The sequence below is a fragment of the Carcharhinus amblyrhynchos genome, chromosome 15 (assembly GCF_965287045.1).
Source record: "Carcharhinus amblyrhynchos chromosome 15, sCarAmb.v2.hapA, whole genome shotgun sequence".
NCBI classification, from domain to species: domain Eukaryota; kingdom Metazoa; phylum Chordata; class Chondrichthyes; order Carcharhiniformes; family Carcharhinidae; genus Carcharhinus; species Carcharhinus amblyrhynchos.
Genome location: NC_137338.1, coordinates 15898864 through 15919684, shown reverse-complemented (window position 1 = coordinate 15919684; position 20821 = coordinate 15898864). Strand labels below are relative to the sequence as shown.

Here is a 20821-nt window from a genome sequence, read left to right as displayed (position 1 = left end):
ATTTTTGGTTGCTTTCTTTTAAGGTCAACGACTAGCACTTACTTCAAACTGACCATGAAATCTGAACCCTGATTTGTTCATGAGAGTGTAAAGTCACTGGTGGATTGGTCAAGAACAGCATATGGAGGGGGAGGGGGAGGGGGGGGGCGGGTGCAACTAATTTTGAACAAAAAAAGTCATGATACGCTGAAGATTGTTCCCTTCTTTCTTATACTTCCTGGATATATTTTTTTTCTGTCTCTAAGCCAATCTTTTGGTTCTGTTTCTGTTTTAATGGCAGTGTGTTGTTCTGTTGATTCCTGCCATGTTTTCCCCCCTCCCCCTTTGCTGCTGCTTCCTCACTGCTCTGCCTTATCTGAACTTGTTCTGTCTCTCTTTCCAATCTTGAAGGAGCCTTTCGTGAGAAGATATACTGAAAGTGTTATGAACATACTGAGAAGCTACCAGCAGACCTAGAAACCTAAAGAATCGCTATGTGAACCTGACAGGCAGGTCCAAAACAGGAGTTGGTAATTCTTGAGTTGACACTTGTTATGTTGCTGGCTGTCCACAGACAGCTTGCCTTTTATAATTTAAAGTCAGGCGGTAAGGATGCCCTTGTTGCTTTTGAGCTGCCACTAAAATAATCAATTGATTTGCATAAGATGTAGATGCTGTGAAACTGGCCAGTGGAATGAACAAATCAAAACAAACCTTATAATTCAGAAGGGAAGGTCTGGTTGCTGTGGCCCTATTAGAGCAATTCAGAACTTGTCCCTTGCCTTACACTTTTTCCCATTACTTCTACTTCAAATATCTTTCCTTAAAAAAATGCATGAATTGATACTCCTTTCTCAACCATCTCCCTGTGACAAAGCATTCTATGCTCCACTAATTATAGGGCAAGGCTTCCTTCTGCTCTTGCACGTTAGTTCCATTGTCCCTCCCGATTTATTCCTGCCAGGTGACATGACAAAATTATATCTATTTGGGCTGTTTATTTGCAGAACCAAAAGAGATCAACTAATCATAAAATAAAATTCAACAACATTTTTGTTTATAAATGTACCCAGTTGTAGCATTTTAGGCCCATGTAGTTCAACCCTCAACTTTGAGAAAAAAAATTGTTTCCCCATCCACTGGTTGCGTGCGTCAGGTTGGAAATGGCAATATTTTGGTTACTTAGGACTGATTGAGACTTCACTTTCAATCTTGCGATGTAAGATGTCTTAAAAAATCCAATACTGTCAACATGACAACTGTTTTCTTTTACATGGTGTATTTAAACTAGGAGATAACGTGGAGATGTGCAATCTCTGTACAATGATAATTGTATTTACTTTCTGTTGAAGGCACTGACAGCAACGGAAAAAGAGAAATTTGCGCAGATGGCCCATCAATGGAAAGCTGAGAGAAGCAACAAGTCATTGAACGAACCTACAAAAAATAAGGTCAGCATGTTTCTGTACCCGCCCAGGAGATGGACTTGTTTTAAAATGAAATCTGATTGAAGGTGACCTATACTTCTCACATTAATTGCAAAATGTCAGGGCTTTTTACTCTACTTCCATCACATTGAAGTAGATTTTTTAATTTTTTTCATTTATTGAGTAAATGTAGACTTGCAGAAGTCAGTGTCTTGGAACTAAATATAAGAAAATCATTTTCTCTTCGTTGCTAATATCATTTGTGGAAGTGACTGGAAGTCAGACCATAGCAAGAGGTGGATTTTCACCATGAATAATTTGATACAATATGGCTACAGCTCAGTGAAGTTGACTTTAAAGTTCACAAGTTTAATGTCTGTACAAGGTGACCTATTTTACTTGTATGAATTTCTAATATTAGAGAGATGTGATGATTCTTACACCTCACTTCAAATGAGGAAAAAATGGTTGGAGGCTGGTGAGCATAAGCAATGCACCTCCATTTGAAGTATACAAGTACAGGACTCGACTTTCTCTGAAGTGAGTGGGACGAGTGCCATTTGCTGCATTTTCAGAAGCGCTACAGATAATTGCAATGTCTGATATAACTAGCCATTTGTCTTGACTGATATTTGTATCTCCTGAAATAGAAATGCACAATGTGAACCCTGCAGATTGATTGTAGCTTTGCTTCTGTGTTTTCAAATGGAATGGCATTAATGCTCAAAAGACTAGAAGTTTTCCAATCGGAATGAAAGTATTCAAAAAGGATTTTTTTCTGCCAGCTTTAAAAAAAAACAACAGATTGGTTGTTGGTGCAGTGGACCGTGAAAAGCCGAAAGTTTCCTTCATTTGGAATCCATAGATGTAGGAGTAAAAGACTACTTAGCAGTGCAGAATACTGCATTTCATGAATGACAGATGTTTGGGACCAGATCAGAAACTCCAAAGTATATTATGAAGCTAACCTAGTTCCAGCATTTTTTGATTTTAGCATTACAAAGAACAAAGAACAACCCAGCATGGGAAACAGGCCCTTCGGCCCAAGGAGCCTGCGCCGTCGCATCTTCCTACACCTACCCTGCCCTGTGTGTTTGTGAGTGGAACTCCTAATGTAGCCAGATTCAGGGGAGAATAGTGTCAATTTGGTACACCAATCAGCCTAAGAGCACGTCTTTGGGGTGTGGGAGGAAACCGGAGCGCCTGGAAGAAACCCACGCAACCACAGGGAGAATGCGCAAACTCCCAGAGACACAGGCCCAAATCCATGTATCTGCACAGCTAGCAGTGATAGTCACTGAGCTGTTGTGGTGCCCGTCTGCTGGTCCAGGATTAAGCATACACGACGACACGAAGTACTAGGCCTCTTCCAGAACCTCCAAGAGCAGCCCACGCACGACCCACCGTGTGCATGCCCCTCGTTTGACAACAAGGTGGACTGACACCTGTGGAATAAAAAGACAAAACGTTAACATGTAATACTACATTTCCGGTGTCGTCCCGAGGCTTTGACCCTATTTAATAACCTCCACTATAACCCTCCATCCTTGTTTCGCTCATGTGTCTAAGTAAACCTTAAACAAGTCCAACGTGCCTGCCTCCACCACCCTACTTGGTAGCGAGTTCCATACCCCCACGACCTTCTGCGTGAAAAACCTTCCTCTTGTATCCAAATTATACTTCTCCCCCCTCACCCTTAGATCGTGACCTCTCGTAATTGTCCCCAATCTAGGGAAAAGCCTACCACTGTTGACTCTATCTATTCCCTTCAGTATTTTATACACCTCTATCATATGCCCTCTTAATCTCCGTCTTCCTAAGGAGAAGAGCCCCAGTTTCTCCAACCTTTTCTCGTAACTCAGTCCTTCCATGCCAGGCAACATCCTGGTAAACTTCCTCTGCACCCTCTCCAGGTTCTCCACGTCCTTCCGGTAGTAAGGTGACCAGAACTGGACGCAGTACTCCAAATGCAGTCTAACCAACGTTCTGTACAACTGAAGCATTAGATGGCAGCTCTTATACTCTATACCCCTTCCTATAAAGGCTAGCATTCCATAAGCTTTCTTCACAACCTTCTCTACTTATGTTGACACCTTCAGAGACGTGCACCTGCACTCCCAGGTCCCTCAGTATTTCTATACTCTTAATCGGTCTACCTTTTATCACGTAACTCCTCCCTGCATTATTCCTTCCAAAATGCATCACCTTGCATTTGTCAGGATTAAATTCCATCTGCCATCTATCTGCCCAATATACCAACCTATCTATATCCTGCTGTGTCACCTGACAGTCCTCCTCAGTATCTGCCAATCCTGCCATCTTGGTGTCATCCGCAAACTTGCTGATCACACCACGTACGCCCTCTTCCAAGTCGTTTATATATACTACAAAGAGGAGAGGTCCCAGTACTGAGCCCTGCGGCACACCACTGGTGACTGACCTCCAGCCAGAAAAGGACCCTTCGACTACTACTCTCTGTCTCCTATTGCCCAGCCAGTTTTCGATCCACCTAGCTACCTGTCCTTGTATCCCACGTGCCTTAACCTTTTCTACTAGCGTACCGTGAGGGATTTTGTCAAACGCCTTACTGAAATCCATATAGATGACATCAACGGCTCGCCCATCGTCAACCGTTTTTGTCACCTCCTCGAAGAATTCTACCAGATTCGTAAGGCAAGACCTCCCCCGAACAAAGCCATGTTGCGTATCCCTAATCAGATTGCAACGCTCCAAATGCTCCTACATCCTATCCCTAAGAATTTTTTCCAATAATTTTCCTACCACCGATGTTAAACTCACTGGTCTATAATTACCAGGGTTATCCCTACTACCCTTTTTAAACAGCGGTACCACATTAGCTACCCTCCAGTCTTCTGGGACCCCACCTGTGTCCAAAGAAGAGACAAAGATTTGCGTCAGAGGCCCAGCAATTTCATCTTTCACCTCCCTAAGCAGCCTGGGATAAATACCATCAGGCCCCGGAGCTTTATCCGTTTTTATGCTACCTAAAAACCTTAGCACTTCCTCCCTCATAATGGATATTTCCTTCCACTGATCTACAGCTCCCTCCAAGACGTTACAAGACACCAAATCCCTCTCCTTCATGAATACCGACGCAAAGTATTCATTCAGGATCTCCCCCATTCCCTCAGACTCCATACATGGCTCCCCTCCTTTGTCCCTAAGAGGACCAGTTTTCCCCCTAACCACTGTTTGTTCCTAATATAAGAGTAAAATGCTTTTGGATTTTCCTTAATTCTATCAGCCAAAGCCATTTCATGCCCTCTTTTCGCCCTTCTAACTCCCCTTTTTAGCTCCCTCCTACTGTCTCTATATTCGTCCAGCGCACTCTCCGTTCCCAGTTGTTTCGACCTAACATATGCCTCCCCCTTCTTCCTAACCAAGTCTTCAATATCCCCTGTAATCCACGGCTCTCTAATCCTGCATTTCCCATCCTTCCTTTTTGCCGGCACATGCCTTTCCTGCAACATTATCAGTTTGCCCTTGAAAGCCTCCCACTTACCAACCGTGGACTTGCCAGCTAACAACCCCTCCCAATCAGTGTCCTTCAGCTCCCTCCTAATCCGGCTATAGCTCGCCTTCCCCCAGGTCAGCACCCTCTCCTTCGGACGGCACTCATCCCTTTCCATTTTTATCCTAAAGTAGTCGGACTTGTGGTCACTGTTAGCCACATGTTCGCCTACCTCAACCACCTGCCCCGGCTCATTTCCCAACCCCCCCCCCCCCCAGTCGGGCTAGTTACGTACTGCTCCAGGGACCCTTCCAACACACATTTTACAAACTCCTCTCCATCCATACCCCCAGCTCTAGGCACCTTCCACTCCACTCCAGGAAGATTAAAGTCACCCACTACAACCACCATATTCTTTCTGCACCTATCTAAAATGCCTCTGCAAATACCTTCCTCCACTGACCTCGGGCTGTTGGGTGGCCTATAGTATACCCCTAGCATTGTAATCTCTCCCTTTTTATTCCTCGACTCAATCCCTAACTCCTCCATATTGTCCTCCCTCTGCACTGCTGTGATGTGCTCCTTTACTAACAATGCTACCCCACCACCTCTCTTCAACCCTCCTCTGTCACATCTAAAACACTTATACCCAGGAACATTCAGCTGCCAGTCCTGACCTTCACATAACCACGTCTCTGTTACTGCCACCACATCTAACTTCCTCACAAACATCAAGGCCCTAAGCTCATCTGTCTTACCCGTCACACTCCTCGCACTAAAACAGACGCAGTCCAACACACCAGGGCCGCTCAGAACCTCCTTCTCCCTGATAATTTTCCTTTCACCCAAATCTACCCTATCACCCAACTCACTCCCGATGCCAGTGTCTAATGAGCTATCAGTCACATCCCCACCCCCCCCCCCTATTAGTTTAAACCCTGCCTAAACACTTCAGCTAACCTCCCTGCTAAGACATTTGTCCCTCTCCCATTCAAATTTTCCCCATCCCTCCTATACAGTTGCCCTTCTCTCACAAATACTTCCCAGTGGTCTACAAAAGTAAAGCCCTCTACCTTGCACCAATCCCTCAACCATGCATTCAGCTGCATGATCTCGTTGTTCCTAGCCCTGCTGGTACTAGGCAGCAGCCCAGAGAATGCCACCCTGGAGGTCCTGCTCTTCAGTTTGGACCCCAACTCCCTAGTGTGTGCATAAGGTGTTTCGCTCCAGTTTGATTCAATTGACTCACTAGGAAGCTTTTATTAAAACAAACTTTATTTAACAACACAGTTAAAATATAATAAAAAGAATTGGCATAATTTTTATCAGTTGAAAAATTTTAAATAAGACAAGGTATTATTTTTAACAGCTAGCTATCCATAGTCCCAATCTAAGTAACATCCTTATAGATGTAAATCCACAGTTCAGAATCAGTTGGCAAAAAACACACAGGTTTACATGAGTGGATAGGCTTTCAACTTTTTAACACCTCTGGACAGAGATACAGAAAGACCTGTGTCTTCTGACTCCCATACAGCAGCCTGCAGAGACAATACCTATCTTCAAGTAGCAAAACTCCATATAAGAGTGGGAGGATTAGTGCTTTGCCCAAAGTCGGTCAACTGCCAACTTGTTTTCTTGTTGTTTTCTAGCCTACCTCTGCCCTGTCACGTGAGTTTTCTTGGCAGTCAATCTAATCAAGTCCTACTCTGGAAGACCCCAAAGGAAAATACTAAAATAACAAAAATTTGTTAGCTTAGATTAAAACGAACATTCCAGCAATCAGGAGCCATTGTGCTTCTGTAGTATCAACAGGACTGCTGGTTAATAAAACTGACTGCTAAAATAAGTCCTGCAAAAGAAACATAACACAAATTCATTTCTTAAAGTAATACCCACAGTAATGGTGGGTATTTTCCAACTGTCTGCTTCACCTTTAATAGCAAGGTTTTCAGCTGTTGTGGTCCTACCCTCTCTGGTATGCCCCTCTACACCCCAATACTTGATCTCACCTCTGCTTTGAAAAGCTTCCCAAAGATCAAGCTCTTCAACCAAGCCGTTGGTTACTTCCACTAATTTTACTCCTATTGTAAGCATTTATTTTGCTTCAGTGTTGAACACTGGGATGCTTTATTAGATTAAGTGAATTTTGTTACATATTACTGCATCTAATTAACATTATGAATGGGTATCATGAAGTTTTGTGCTAGCTCTCACCATAATTTTTTGTTGCTTTCTCTTAAACTTACAGAACCCCATATTCTCTGTAACAGCAAAGGGAATGAATCCGCCTATGTCCTGGTCCAGTGATGAAGGTAGATCAAAAGAGTTGTGCAATCTGATCTTCTTGTTTAAAAGTAAAGGTGTTTATTTTACCACTAAAGTAATCATAAACACATGTCTTTTGGTATGTGATTCTATTTCTTTATTCACTCATGGGCTTTGCTAATGCGGCCAACATTTATTACTCTTCCTGAATTACTTATGAGAAGGTGATGGTGAATTGCATCTTGAAGTGCAGTACCTTTCCTGCACAATGTATTTCCAAGTAGGATGGTGTTTGATTTTGGAGGGTTTTTAAAAGATTCCCCCTGCACCGTCCACCTTTGTCCTACATGGTAGAAGACATGAGTTTGGACATTACTATCAAAGAAATAGTGGCACAGTGGTTAGCACTGCTGTCTCACAGTGCCAGGGACTCTGGTTCGATTCCCGGCTTGGGTCACTGTCTGTGTGGAGTCTGCACACTCTCCTTGTATCTGTGTATGGGTTTCCTCTGGATGCTTTGTTTTCTGCCCACAGTCGAAAGATGTGCTGGTTAGGTGCATTGGCCATGCTTAATTGCTCCTTAGTGTCCTGGGGTTGTGGGTTAGCGGGACTACCTGGGTAAATATGCGGGGTTACAGAGATAAAGCCTGTGTGGGATTGTTGTCAATGCAGACTTGATGGGCTGAATGGCTTCCTTCTGCACTGTAGGTAGGGATTCTGTGATTCTACGGTAAACCTTACTTGCTGAAGTGCTTCGTTTAGATGGTACAAACTGGAGCCATTATGTTTTCTGTTATTTGTTCCTGGATGTCAGCATCACTGGCAAGGCTAGCATTTATTGTCCATCCTAATTATGCATGAAGAGTGATGGTTAATTGCTTTCTTGAACTATTACAGTCCACGTGATGTAAGTACACCCACAGTGTACCCATGGTGGAGGGTCGATCAAGCAGGTTGCTTTGTCCTCAGTGGCATTGAGCAAGAAACTCGGAGAGTTGCTGGAGCTACCCTCATCCAAGCAAGTGAAGTGTATTCCAACACATTCATATGTTGCGCCTTATAGAAAATAGACAGGCTTCGGGGAGTCAGGAGATGGGTAACTCACCATAGAATTCCCAGCCCGTAACTACTTCTTGTAGCCACAGTATTTATATGGCTGGACATGTGTGTTTCTGGTCAGGGGTGTCTACAAAGATATTGATGATGAGGGATTTGACAATTTGAAGAAATGGTTAATCTCTGTTGTTAAAGATATTTATTGTCTGTCCCCACTCTGGCATGAATGTCAGTAACCAGCTGATCTCAACAGGAGCAGCAGCTGGGGTACTGTAGTTGCGTTCAAAGATACAAAGGAAGAGATTTTGAAGATCGATTTCCACAAATTAAATAGACAATTGCAGTTCCATTATTCAGCAGAACCAGAGAACACAGTTTAAAAACAAGACATCTCCCATTTAAGGCTTAGCGAGAAAGAAAGTTGTTCTCTGAGGGTTATGAATCTTTGGAACTCTCTTCCCTAGACAGCAGTACAGTCCGGTCAATGAATATTTTTAAGGCAGAGGTAGATAAAATTTGGACTAACAAGGGACGTAATTGGGGATGCATGGAATATAGAGTTGAGGTCACAATCAGATCAGCCATGATATTCAATGTTTGAACAGGCTTGAGGGGCCAAATGGCCTCCTACTGCACCTAATTTATATGTTGGTATGTATGTTCAAAAAGGGCAACTGAGCCATCCCTCCTAAAGACAGAGACTATGGGCAGAATTTTACCAATATCTGGGTGAGCATCAGGTTCAGACTGAAAACTGACCTGTTGGACTTTAACCTGGTGTTGTGAGACTTCTTATTGTGAGACTTCTTACTGTGTTTCCAGATGTACAGCCAAGTTTTCACTCCAGACTTTCCGGACAACAGTGCCATGGTGTCATGTCCCTCACTACCCAGGGACTATACTGTGTGTCCTGATGTGGACATAACGGGTTTTAGTTATTGAAAACCAGAAGTGATTCACACGGGATGATGTGGTGAGGATGGCAGTTAGAGTTAAGCCCTATAATTACATTCAAATTTAGTGTAAGATGTGCTGATCAGGCTCATGCCCTTCCTTTGCATGAACCTGATCATGTCATCAGAGGGAGGATGAAGAAGATTATAAACTGAAATCTTGCCAATGCAAATCCTGTTTTGAACCTGTTGTGGGATTTAATGGCATTACAGGATTTGCAATATCCAGGCTGATTGGTCAAATCAGATGCAGAATTCTCAGATAGCAAAGACCGCAAACTGTAGAGATGGTTGTGGGTTAATAAATGATCAAAGGGAAGAAAAGAGACTAATTGTAAAAGGAGGAATATGGAAGATGCTGCATGGGGGACTAGAATTTACTGATGGAAAGTTGAGTGAGAACTTGTGGACGCAGCTGATGCATTACTTCCAGTGATCAATATGAAGCAACAATAAACAAAATGAACATGAAGCTGATTTATTCTGGAAAATCAGTTGAGTTTAACTACCTAAAAATAATACGGAAGCCACAGAATTCTCGCTTCAGATTGCAGCTTGAAGTGCTGCATACGGTTGCTGCAACATAAGCAAACCCTGGGAGGAGTGTTGTAAAGTGGTTAGAAAATTTCTGCCTTATAATGGAAAAGGAAAGAACTATGAAGAAAGAGTTAGGAGTATGAGCTCTGAATCTGTAGATGGTAGGGGTGGTGCATAAAAATGGGTTGTATTAAAAGTTAGCATATTTAACCAAAAAGCATGCATAAATGGTCTTTACCAGTTCTTTCCAAGCGATCAAACTTGGTACAATTTATATTACAGATGCCACGTAATAATTAGAAATGGCTGAGCATTAATTGAAAAGTAGTAGTGGGAAGTTTACTAATGGCTGCTCATCTTTCTAATGATCCTGGGAATGTGAGCTGTTTTCAAGATGGTTCAGTGCCGGTTATAACTGTGGTGTGAGTTTAAACCGGATTGCCTCTCACTCAAAAATACATAAATACATTGGGTGGACCTTAAGCTAAAACTCATGACACATTGGCTTTGAATTGGCCTTGTTCACCTGTGCATTCGAATCAGTTACTGTTGAAGTTTGTTTATAATTGTGACTGAAGTATACTCTTTTTGTTTCTTGGCTTTTTAAACAATATATTGTTGTGAAATAATTCAATTTAGCTTGATAGCTACCTTGTATAAATTGCAATACATATAATGGTGACAGTCACAAATATCTTTCCTTCTCTTAAAGGTGTTTGTGATGAAGTTTTCCATTTTATCAGTTTTTTGAGCCTGGCAGATCTTCCCCCAAGCTGTGAACAACGTTTCCTTCCTTGTGAAATGGCTTGTGTTAAGTATTCATTGAAGAATGGCATCATTGACGAATTTCATTGCTTCATAGATCCAGGTGTGTAATTATCCACTTGGTCCTGTATTAATGGAATATTGAAGATGTAGGTTTGTTCTCTGCAACAGTTTGGAATGGAAGCAATTTATAATAACTTCCACATTACTAAAATGATTGTAGCATTATTGGATAGTGGAGCAAATTGGGATTTGTATATCTCTTTTATTTCCAATTTATATTCAAACTCACTCTGCCAGGCACTACTGTAGATAGATTTTGGTGATGGAAGAGAGCAAGGAAATGTTGCATTCTGCTGGGCAGTATAACATTGCATAAGGTTTAATTTATAAATCAGAAGTAACAAGTGAATTTCCAATAGAATTGCTTATAAATATGAGGGTATGTTACTGCTAAACAACTCGGTCTCAGTGAATGGTGTCACCTTAAGTGTGAGTGAACTCCACAAGTATTAAACTTAATATTACTTACAGGGAAAGGCCGGACTTCGATTTGGTCTTCAGCACGATGCAGGGCACATGTCCACAATTGTCCCATGTCTTTGAACGTATAGGATGAGATCCTACACTCTTGAAAAGATGGAATAGGAAAAATGAGACAAGAAAGTAAGATGCCCACTAACTGAGTCTTGTGGGTCAGGATTAGGTGTAGGGCAGCAGGCTGTAGGCCTATGGAGGATGAGGAGTGGGGGCAGTAGTCTCGTGTTTCATTGGGAACTGGTTTGTAGCAGTTCTGTGACCAATAATACTAATGTTCAAAAGCATAACATTGTGAAAGCTGGAAATCTGAAATAAGAATAGAAAATGCTGAAATAATCAGATTTGGCAGTATCTTTGGAGAGATTGACAAGAGATGATGTTTCAGGTCTGCAACCTTTCAGTAAAACTGATGAAGGGGCACAGAAACAACGGGTGGAATTCTTGGGCCTCTCACGTGGCATGTTTTCTTATGACAGTGCACCGTTTGGTGGCGGGGATCTCCTGGTCACGCTGCCATCAATGGGATTTCCTATTGACTGCACCCCACGCTACGGGGAAACTCGTGGTGGGTGTGTGCGGTCGGTGGGACCAAAAGATCTGGGCAGCTAAACAGCTGGAGAATTACAGCCCTTAACTCTGTTTCTTTCTGTACATATGCTGACAAACCTGCTGACTGTTTCCAGCATTTTCTGTTGATACTAATATTCGTGCAGTCTCCAAACACCTTGCAGATCACTAGAAAGCGACACGTACTGAATTTTGTAATTAAGTTCCCAGAAAAGTCCACAAAAGCCACTTTATAATGACTTGCATGGGCTTCTTTGTTTGAAAGAAACCTCTATTTTGTGAGAATTGTATTGCGTAGTTACCAAACTCAATATAGACGTACTAATGCTGTACTATTTGGAGTGCAGTGCAGAATGGAAAATGCAGTGGACAACTTCAAGCTGAGCTTTACACTGGTGGACAATTGACAAAGAATACATCTCTTTCTGACTTGGTATTATATTAGGATGCTTTTCTCTGAATACTGTAAAAAGTATGTTTGCTTTTATTACATACAAGACATAGCAGGCATCTTCCCTGATAGAAATTTGGAAGAAAATTTCAATGTAACTGAATTTATTGCACAACCATGGCAACCAGTGAAGGTGCATTTAAAACTAAGTCATGTGGCTGCTTGCCATTCTTCAGCAGATTGCTTTTCATTTGAGCATAGGACTGTTGAAGAGGCTTATTTTTGATAGTTATGACCTCCATCATATGTGATGTGTTTCTACTGCACTAGATTTTGTTAAATTTATTTTATTGTCGGGTAATAGTGCCTTTTAGAAAAGCAGGTTTGCATCTGCATTGATTAAATGTGGATAATGTTAGATTTTAAATTCATTTTGAAATAGTGGGTTGTTTGTAGTCAATAAATTCAGACAATTGTAAGAGTTTGTCTTACACCATTAACTTTTTTGTATAGTTTTGTACTTTGAAACTGATCCTTGTAAGTAATATTTTAAGATGGCATTTGGAAATGTGAAATGCAGCCAGCAATCTGAGTGTTTGTTTTTCTATGGGCTGCACAACAATGTCATGTTGATTTGCTCACCAAGCAAACCAAATCTATTCTTATTGAAATTGAAGGAAAATATTTGGCCGTGATGTACTCGTGCTCCTGCTGGTGTCGGCATGGTTAGTGATTTTTCCCTAAATGGTTCGCAAAACGTTAAGGGTACAAATGTGTACTGTCTATGACACAAATGCTTAAAGTTACTTATTTTCTGTTTTCTTCTCCGATGCTGTAACCATTCTGTAATCCTTTCCCCTTCTCCCCGGTTCAGGTACGATCCCATGTGGTTTTCGGTACCATTGCCAAGTATCAAGTAAGTAATTGAAATTCTTTAAATGAAATAATTACCATTTATATGAACTTCTGTGAAAATTGCCACAGGTTAGAGATTTCCAGGTTTATAGTTATGATGGATGAAATCAGGGAAGATTAATTGTTCGGATTGACTGGCAACCTGTGCATACTAATTAAACAATGAGACTTGAGTTATTTAAGTGTTCTGCTGGAGTGTGAATACTGTCACCAAAATTCAATTTGGCTCTATTCTTGAGATCATGAAACCTTTTCTATTTCATTAGGGGAGGTGATGGTATAATCCAGGGACCCAGGGTAAAGCTCTAGGGCCTGGGTTCAAATCCCACCATGGCAGACGGTGACATTTTAATTCAATAAATATCTAGAATTTTAAAAAGTCTAAAGATGACTAGAGTGGCACAGTGGTTAGCACTGAGGTCTCACAGTGCCAGGGACCAAGCTTCAATTCCAGCCTCCAATCGATGTCTGTGTAGAGTTTGCACATTCTCCTTATGTCTGTGTGGGTTTCCTCTGGCTGCTCTGGTTTCCTCAAAGATTGCGGGTTAGGTTGATTGGCTATGCTAAATTGACCCTTAGTATCAGTGAGATAAGCAGGGTAGATGCTGATTAGGGATCAGGCCTGGTTGTAATTGCTGATGATGTTGGCTTGATGGGCCAAATGGCCTCTTGTACTGCGATTGTTGATTGTTGCAAAAACCCATGTCCTTTTAGGGACTTACCTGGTCTGGCGTTCATGTGACTCCAGATCCGCAGCAATGTGGTCGGCTCTTAAATGTCCCCAAGGATGGACAATAAATGCTGTGTCAGCCAGCAACAACCACTTCCCATGAATGAGTAAAAAAAAATGGAAAGAGTGCATTCATTTACTTTGATTCTAGTTCAGTGTCCAGAGGGTTTCCACTTATAGAATAGTAATCCAGAGGCTCTGGATAATGCTCAGGGGACATGGATTCAAATCCCACCATGATAATTTTTGTAGAATCCCATTTGGCTCATTGATGCCCTTCAGGGAAGGCATTCTACTGAATTTAATTGATCTAGCCTACATGTGACTCCAGATAGATGCTGCCCAACCAGTAGTGCCTACATCCCAATTAAAGAATTAAAAAATTATAGATTTTAAAAATTGTTTGTATAGAGGCCTTTTCTCCAGACTGGGGAACAGCTATGGGAATGAGGAGTTAAAGCTCATTAGTTGGCGAAATCTGGTAACTTCATATGACATGCATAAATTTGGCCACGCTGGACAAATGAACTTCATTGTATAATGAAATATACTGAGGGGAAAATTCACCTTGAACAGTAACTCAAGATGCTGGTGGTGTACTGGCAGACAGTTTTACACATACTGTACTTTCTTTGCCATTGAGCAATATTTTATTCTCAAGTCCCACTTGCATTGTATGGAAACATTGGTGAAGCTTCTCAATGTAGTTCAGCAAAGGGTCTAAGGATTATAATGCTAGTTGCGTTATCCCTAATTTGATCATTTCCAAGGGATTGGCTCTACAAGCTACATAAAGAGAAAGATGAAATATGAGGAGATTACATCCCAATAATCAGCAGTGTGCCAGCAATATGAGGCATTAGACAAGAAATCATGGACAGGCAATGGCCTAGTGGTATTATTGCTAGACTATAAATTCAGAAACTCAACTAATGTTCTGGGGTCAAAACCATTATCCAACTCTTAATACCTCTGAATATTCTTTCAAAAGGTGATGCTTGCAAATATGAATAATCAGATAAGAAAGATAACAAAGTATTCCATCCGTGTGTTGACTACCAAATATTGAAATTGTTCATTTCAATGTGTCCATTCATTATTCTGTACCACCAAGATGTCTTATGGTTACCACTTTTGCTGAACTTCATAGGTGATCTTAATCTCCAACGTATGCAGTGTTAGATGGGATTTGTGGTTTGGGCTGTGTCAGCAGAACATTTGAAGGTTATGTTATTATTCAACTGGTCTTGCAAAACTGGTTTCTGGTGTCACAAACATAGAAGGTAGGAGCAGGAGGCGGCCATTTGGCTCTTCGAGCCTACTCCTCTATTCATCATGATCATGGCTGTTGATCCAATTCAATGGCCTAGTCCATCTTTTTCCCCATAACCTTTGATCCTGTTTGCCCCAAGTGCTAATCCAGCCGCCTCTTGAATAAATTCAGTGTTTTGGAATCAACTACTTCCTATGGTAATGAATTCCACAGGCTCCCCACTCTTTGGGCGAAGAAGTGTCTCCTCACCTCTGTCCTAAATGGTCTATTCTCAATCCTCAGACTGTGACCCCTGGTTCTGGACCCCCAGCATCGGGAATATCCTCCCTGCATCTACCCTGTCTAGTCCTGTTAGAATTTTATAAGTCTCTATGAGATCCCCTCTCATTTGTCTGAACTCCAGTGAAAACAATCCTAACCTAGTATCTCTCCTCATATGTCAGGCCTGCCATCTCTGGAATCAGTCTGGTAAACCTTCGCTGCATTCCCTCGAGAGTAAGAACATTCTTTCTCAAAAAAGAAACCAAAACTGCACATAATACTCTAGGTGTGGCCTCACCAAGGCCCTGTATAATTGCAGCAACACATCCTTACTGCTATACTCAAAATCTCTTGCAGTAAAGGCCAACATGCCATTTGTTTTCTTTACAGTCTGCTGCACCTACATGCTTACCTTCGGTGACTGATGCACAAGGATACCCAGGTCCCACTGCACACTCCCTTCTCCCAATTTACAGCCATTCAGATAGTAACCTGCCACCTTGTTTTTGCTTCCAAAGTGAATAACCTCACATTTATCCAAATTATACTGCACCTGCCATTAATTAGCCCACTCACCCAACCTGTCCAGATCATTCTGAAGGATCTCTGCGTCCTCGTCACAGTTCACCCTCCCACCTAACATGCTATCATCTGTAAACTTCGAGATGTTACATTTTGTTCCCTCACCCACATTATTAATATACATAGTGAATAGCTGGGAATCCAGCACTGATACCTGTGGCACCCCACGAGTTAAGCTTGCCATTTTGAAAAGGACTCATTAATTCCTACTCTTTGTTTCCTCTCTGTTAACCAGTTTTCTATCCATCTCGTTAAACTTCCCCCAATCCCATGCGCTTTAATCTTGCACAATAATCTCATGTGGGACTTTGTCAAGCACTTTCAGAAAGTCCAAATATACCACATCAACTGGCTTCCCCTTGTCAACTGTACTTGTTACATCTTCAAAGAATTCCAGCAGATTTGTCGAGCAATATTGCTTGTTCCTCCAGCAGAAGCAGTGTGTTAAAGAGACAGCCAAGCAATCTCACAAGCAACAGACCAGATCAAAATTCTTCAGTCCAGCCATAACCAATCAGAAATGGAAGCTACATAGTCATTTTCATCCTCAATGCTGATTTTTATGCCAGTGCAAAGGGCCATCTTCAGCCAGAAGTGCTAAGTATTATTCAAGGTCCATCTATCTGCAGCTGCTGCATCAGTCATCTTCCTTCTATGGTATAGATACAATATACAACTTCACAATGTTCAGTACCAATTTCAACTTCTGAGCATGGCATTTAGACTTGAATGTTAATTTCCATGTATCAGTCCAAATGCCAGGTAGTGACCATCTCCAACAAGGGAGAAACTGTCCATCTCCCTTCATCTTCAACAACATTACTATTGCAGGATCCCCCATTACCACATCCCAGGGGTTACCATTAGCCAGACGAACTGAAACAACCATGTAAGTACTGTAACAACATGAGCAGTAAGAAGTCTCACAACACCACATCAAAGTCCAACAGGTTTATTTGTAGCAAATGCCACTAGCTTTCGGAATTGGCTGTTCCTTTGTCAGGTTCCACCTGATGAAGGAACAACCAGTTCTGAAAGTTAGTGGTGTTTGCTACAAATAAACCTGTTGGACTTTAACCTGGTGTTGTGAGAGTACTTACTGTGTTTACCCCAGTCAACACCGACATCTCCGCATCATGGTTATATGAGCAGGCCAGAGCAGGGAATTCCATGGCAAGTAACTCAACATTTGATTTCATCACAACCTGTCCGCTTCTGCAAGGCATAGGTTAGAAGTATGATGAATGTGCCTCATTTGTCTGGATATGTAACATGCCCAGGATAAAGCATGTTGCTTGATCAACATCACCACGAGCATTCAATCCCTCCTTCAGCCTCACAGTGGCAGTAGTGTATACCATTCACAAGATAAATTGCAGTAGCTTGCCAAGAGTCCTTTGACATCATCTTCCAAGCTCATGAGCTCTACCACCTAGAAGGACAAAGGCAGTTGATCCATGGGAGCACCACAAAGAGATAGAGAATCTTGTGAATTGGTGTGACGACAATAATCTCTCCCTCAACGTGAACAAAACAAAGGAGATAGTCATCGACTTCAGAAAGTGTAGTGGAGGGCCTGCCCCTGTCAACATCAATGGGGATGAAGTAAAAATAGTCGACAGCTTCAAGTTTTTAGGTGCCCAGGTCACCAACAACCTGTCCTGGTCTCTTCATGTGGACACTATGAATAAGAAAGCCCACCGATGCCTCTACTTTCACAGGAAACTAAGGAAATTTAGCACATCCACTACAATTCTCACCAAGTTCTACAGGGGCACCACAGAAAGCATTCTTTCCGGTTGTGTCACAACTTGGTACGGCTCCTACTCTGTCCAAGACTGCAAGAAACTATGAAGGCTTGTGAACAAAGTCCAGTCCATCATTCAAACCAGTCTCCCATCCATTGAAACCGCCTACACTTCCTGCTGCCTCAGAAAAGCAGCCAGCATAATCAAGGACCCTATGCACTCAGGACATAACTCTCTTCCATCGGGAAAAAGATACAAACTTCTGAGGACGTGTACCAACTCACTCAAAAACTGCTTCCCTGCTGTCATCAGAATTTTGAATGGACTTAACTCACATTAAGTTGATCTTTCTCTACACCCTAGCTATGACTGTAATACTACATTCTGCACTGTCCTTTCCTTGCCTGTGTACAGTAATCCTTGCCTGTATAGCACACAAACAATATTTTTCACTATACTAATGCATGTGACAGTAATAAATCAAACATCCAGCAAGTTCCCCTCCAAGACTGCATTGTAATTACTATATTTTGACTTAATTCTAGTTCGAGAGGGTTTTTTGATTATTTTGGCGCTCCGTAGCGGGAGATAGGCGCGGGGGCTGCTGGGAAGGGAGCGCGGGAGTATAAAACAGTCACTCACCCGAGGATCCACCTCACTGTTCTCTGGAGCTGTGATTTCGACGAGTGGCTGCCTTTTGGTGAGTGTGCTGCATTGTAATTACTATATTTTGACTTAATTCTAGTTCGAGAGGGTTTTTTGATTATTTTGGCGCTCCGTAGCGGGAGATAGGCGCGGGGGCTGCTGGGAAGGGAGAGCGGGAGTATAAAAAGAAGGCCAGGGTAGCTAGCGGGCAGCGGAGTGAGGCGGGAAGCAGAGTGAGAGGTAAAAGGGCTTAAGCTCACTGGGCTTGGGCGAGAGTAGGCTTGGTAACAGGAATTAATAGGACAACTTAATAGGGGGCAAACATAATGGCAGGGTCTAGGGTTACACGTGTTCACTGTGTTCGTTGTCATATGTGGACATTTCTGGAGACAGCACATCTCCCGAAAGCCCACATATGCGGGAAATGTCTAGAGGTGCAGAGATTAAGGGCCCGCGTGAGGCAGCTGGAACTGAGGCTGGAGGATATGTTTTTAGTTAGGGAAAATGAGGAAATAATGGATAGGGACAGTAACACTGAGCAGATACCAGGACCTGGGAGGAGAGACGGATGGGTCACAGTTAGGAAGAGCAAAAAGAAAAGGAGTCGTGGCACTAGGACCGCCCCAGAGGAATTACCCCGGAATATCAAGGGTGGGGTGACAGCTGGGGTAGAGAAGGCAAGGGAGGGAGATCAGAATATCTCGGAGGAAGGGAAGAGTGCAGGGTGTGAGATAGTGGTGGGGGATGGGAGAGTCAAAGGGATTGACAGGCGGTTCTGTGGGCAAAAGCGGGAATCCAGGATGGTAGTCTGCCTCCCTGGGGCAGGGGTACAGGATGTTTCAGAAAGGGTAGAGGGAATTTTGAAGGGTGGAGGGACCAAGTCTGATGTGATAGTGCACATAGGAGAGAAGGATGTAGGAACAAAGTGCAGGGGGGACATACGTAGGCAGTTCAGGGAGTTGGGGGCTAGGCTGAAATGTAGGGCCTCCAGGGTGGCGTTCTCTGGGCTGCTGCCGGTGCCTGGGGCTAGCAGGGCTAGAAATAATGAGATACTCCAACTCAATGCGTGGTTGAAGGATTGGTGTAGGGCAGAGGGTTTTAGATTCGTAGACCATTGGGAAGTCTTTATGAAAGAGGGGCAAATATATAAGAGGGATGGGGTACAGTTAACTGGGAAGGGTGTGAATATCTTAGCTGGAAGGTTAGCTGGAGTGTTTCGGCAGTGTTTAAACTAATATGGAGGGGGGGTGGGGATGTGGACGGAACTGGGATTGGGGATAGGGTAAGCCCGGAGGGTAGGAAGAAGGATCGGATTGTTTCTGAGTGTCTTCGGTGCATGTGTTTCAATGCTAGGAGTGTGACTGGCAAAACAGATGAACTGAAGGCAATAATGTTCGAAAGGAAGTTGGAAGTGGTGGCGGTGACAGAGACTTGGTTAAAGGAAGGGCAGGACTGGCAGTTGAATGTTCCCGGGTATAAGTGCTTCAGGCGTGATAGGGGAGGGTCGCAGAGAGGTGGGGGAGTGGCGTTGTTAGTTAAGGATTGCATCATAGCAGTGCAGAGGGAGGGAGGAATAGAGGATATAGGAATCGAGTCGCTATGGGTGGAGTTGAGGAATAGGAAGGGAGATGTTACTATGTTGGGTGTGTACTACAGACCGCCCAACAGCCCGAGGGCTGTGGAAGAAGGGATAAGCAGGGACATTCTAGATAAGTGCAGGAAGAATAGGGTGGTGGTAGTGGGAGATTTTAATCTCCCCGGGGTAGACTGGAAGGTGCCAAGATCAGAGGGTGCTGACGGGGAGGAATTTGTACAGTGTGTAATGGAAGGATCCCTGGAGCAGTATGTGGATAGCCCGACCAGGGAGGGGGCTATACTGGACTTGGTTCTGGGGAATGAGCCTGGGCAGGTGGTTGACGTTGAAGTAGGAGAGCAGGTGGCTAACAGTGACCACAACTCTGTCTGGTTTAAGATATTAATGGATAAAGATGAAGCCTGTCCTAAGGGGAGGGTGTTAAACTGGGGGAGGGCTAGATACAACCGGATTAGGCAGGATCTTAAAGATACGGACTGGGGTAAGCTGCTTGATGGCAGGTCGACGCTGGGTATGTGGGAGTCTCTCAAGGGAAAACTAAAATCTTTGCAGGAAAGGCACGTGCCGGTCAAGAGGAAGGATGGGAAGGGTAGGATTAGAGAGCCGTGGGTAACTAGGGATATTGAGGACCTGGTCAGGAGGAAGAGGGAGGCGTACATTAGATCTAGGCATTTGAGGACAGAGATAGCGTTAGAAGAATACAGAGAATGTAGGAGAGAACTTAAAAGGGGCATCAGAAAGGCAAAAAGGGGCCATGAAATGGCTTTGGCGGGTAGGATTAAAGAAAATCCTAAGGCATTTTACTCCTATGTTAGAAATAAAAGGATGGTTAGAGGGAAGATTGGTCCTCTCAGGGACAGAGGAGGGGAACTATGCTTGGAGCCTGGGGGAATGGGGGAGATCCTGAATGAATACTTTGCGTCGGTATTCACGCAGGAGAGGGGCCTGATGTCTGGTGCTGTGCTTGAGGAGTTTGAGGATCCGTTGAGGGATATAGTCATCACGAGGGAAGAGGTGTTGGGACTTTTAGACAGTATAAAGACGGATAAATCTCCAGGGCCTGATGGCATCTATCCCAGGCTGTTAAGGGAGGTGAGGGATGAAATTGCTGGGCCTCT

The 20821-nt window shown here is 43.1% G+C and overlaps 1 protein-coding gene across 3 annotated transcripts in view; it reads left to right on the top strand.

Annotated features, from left to right (window-relative positions):
* Positions 1-20821, top strand: part of LOC145352915 (protein maelstrom homolog) — a 51502-nt gene that overhangs the window by 6230 nt on the left and 24451 nt on the right. For all 3 annotated transcript variants that reach the window (XM_080203214.1, XM_080203213.1, XM_080203215.1), the window contains exons 2-5: positions 1332-1430; positions 7130-7193; positions 10405-10560; positions 12830-12871. In XM_080203214.1, the coding sequence (XP_080059340.1) occupies positions 1332-1430; positions 7130-7193; positions 10405-10560; positions 12830-12871 (361 nt within the window). The remainder of the gene's footprint in view (positions 1-1331; positions 1431-7129; positions 7194-10404; positions 10561-12829; positions 12872-20821) is intronic.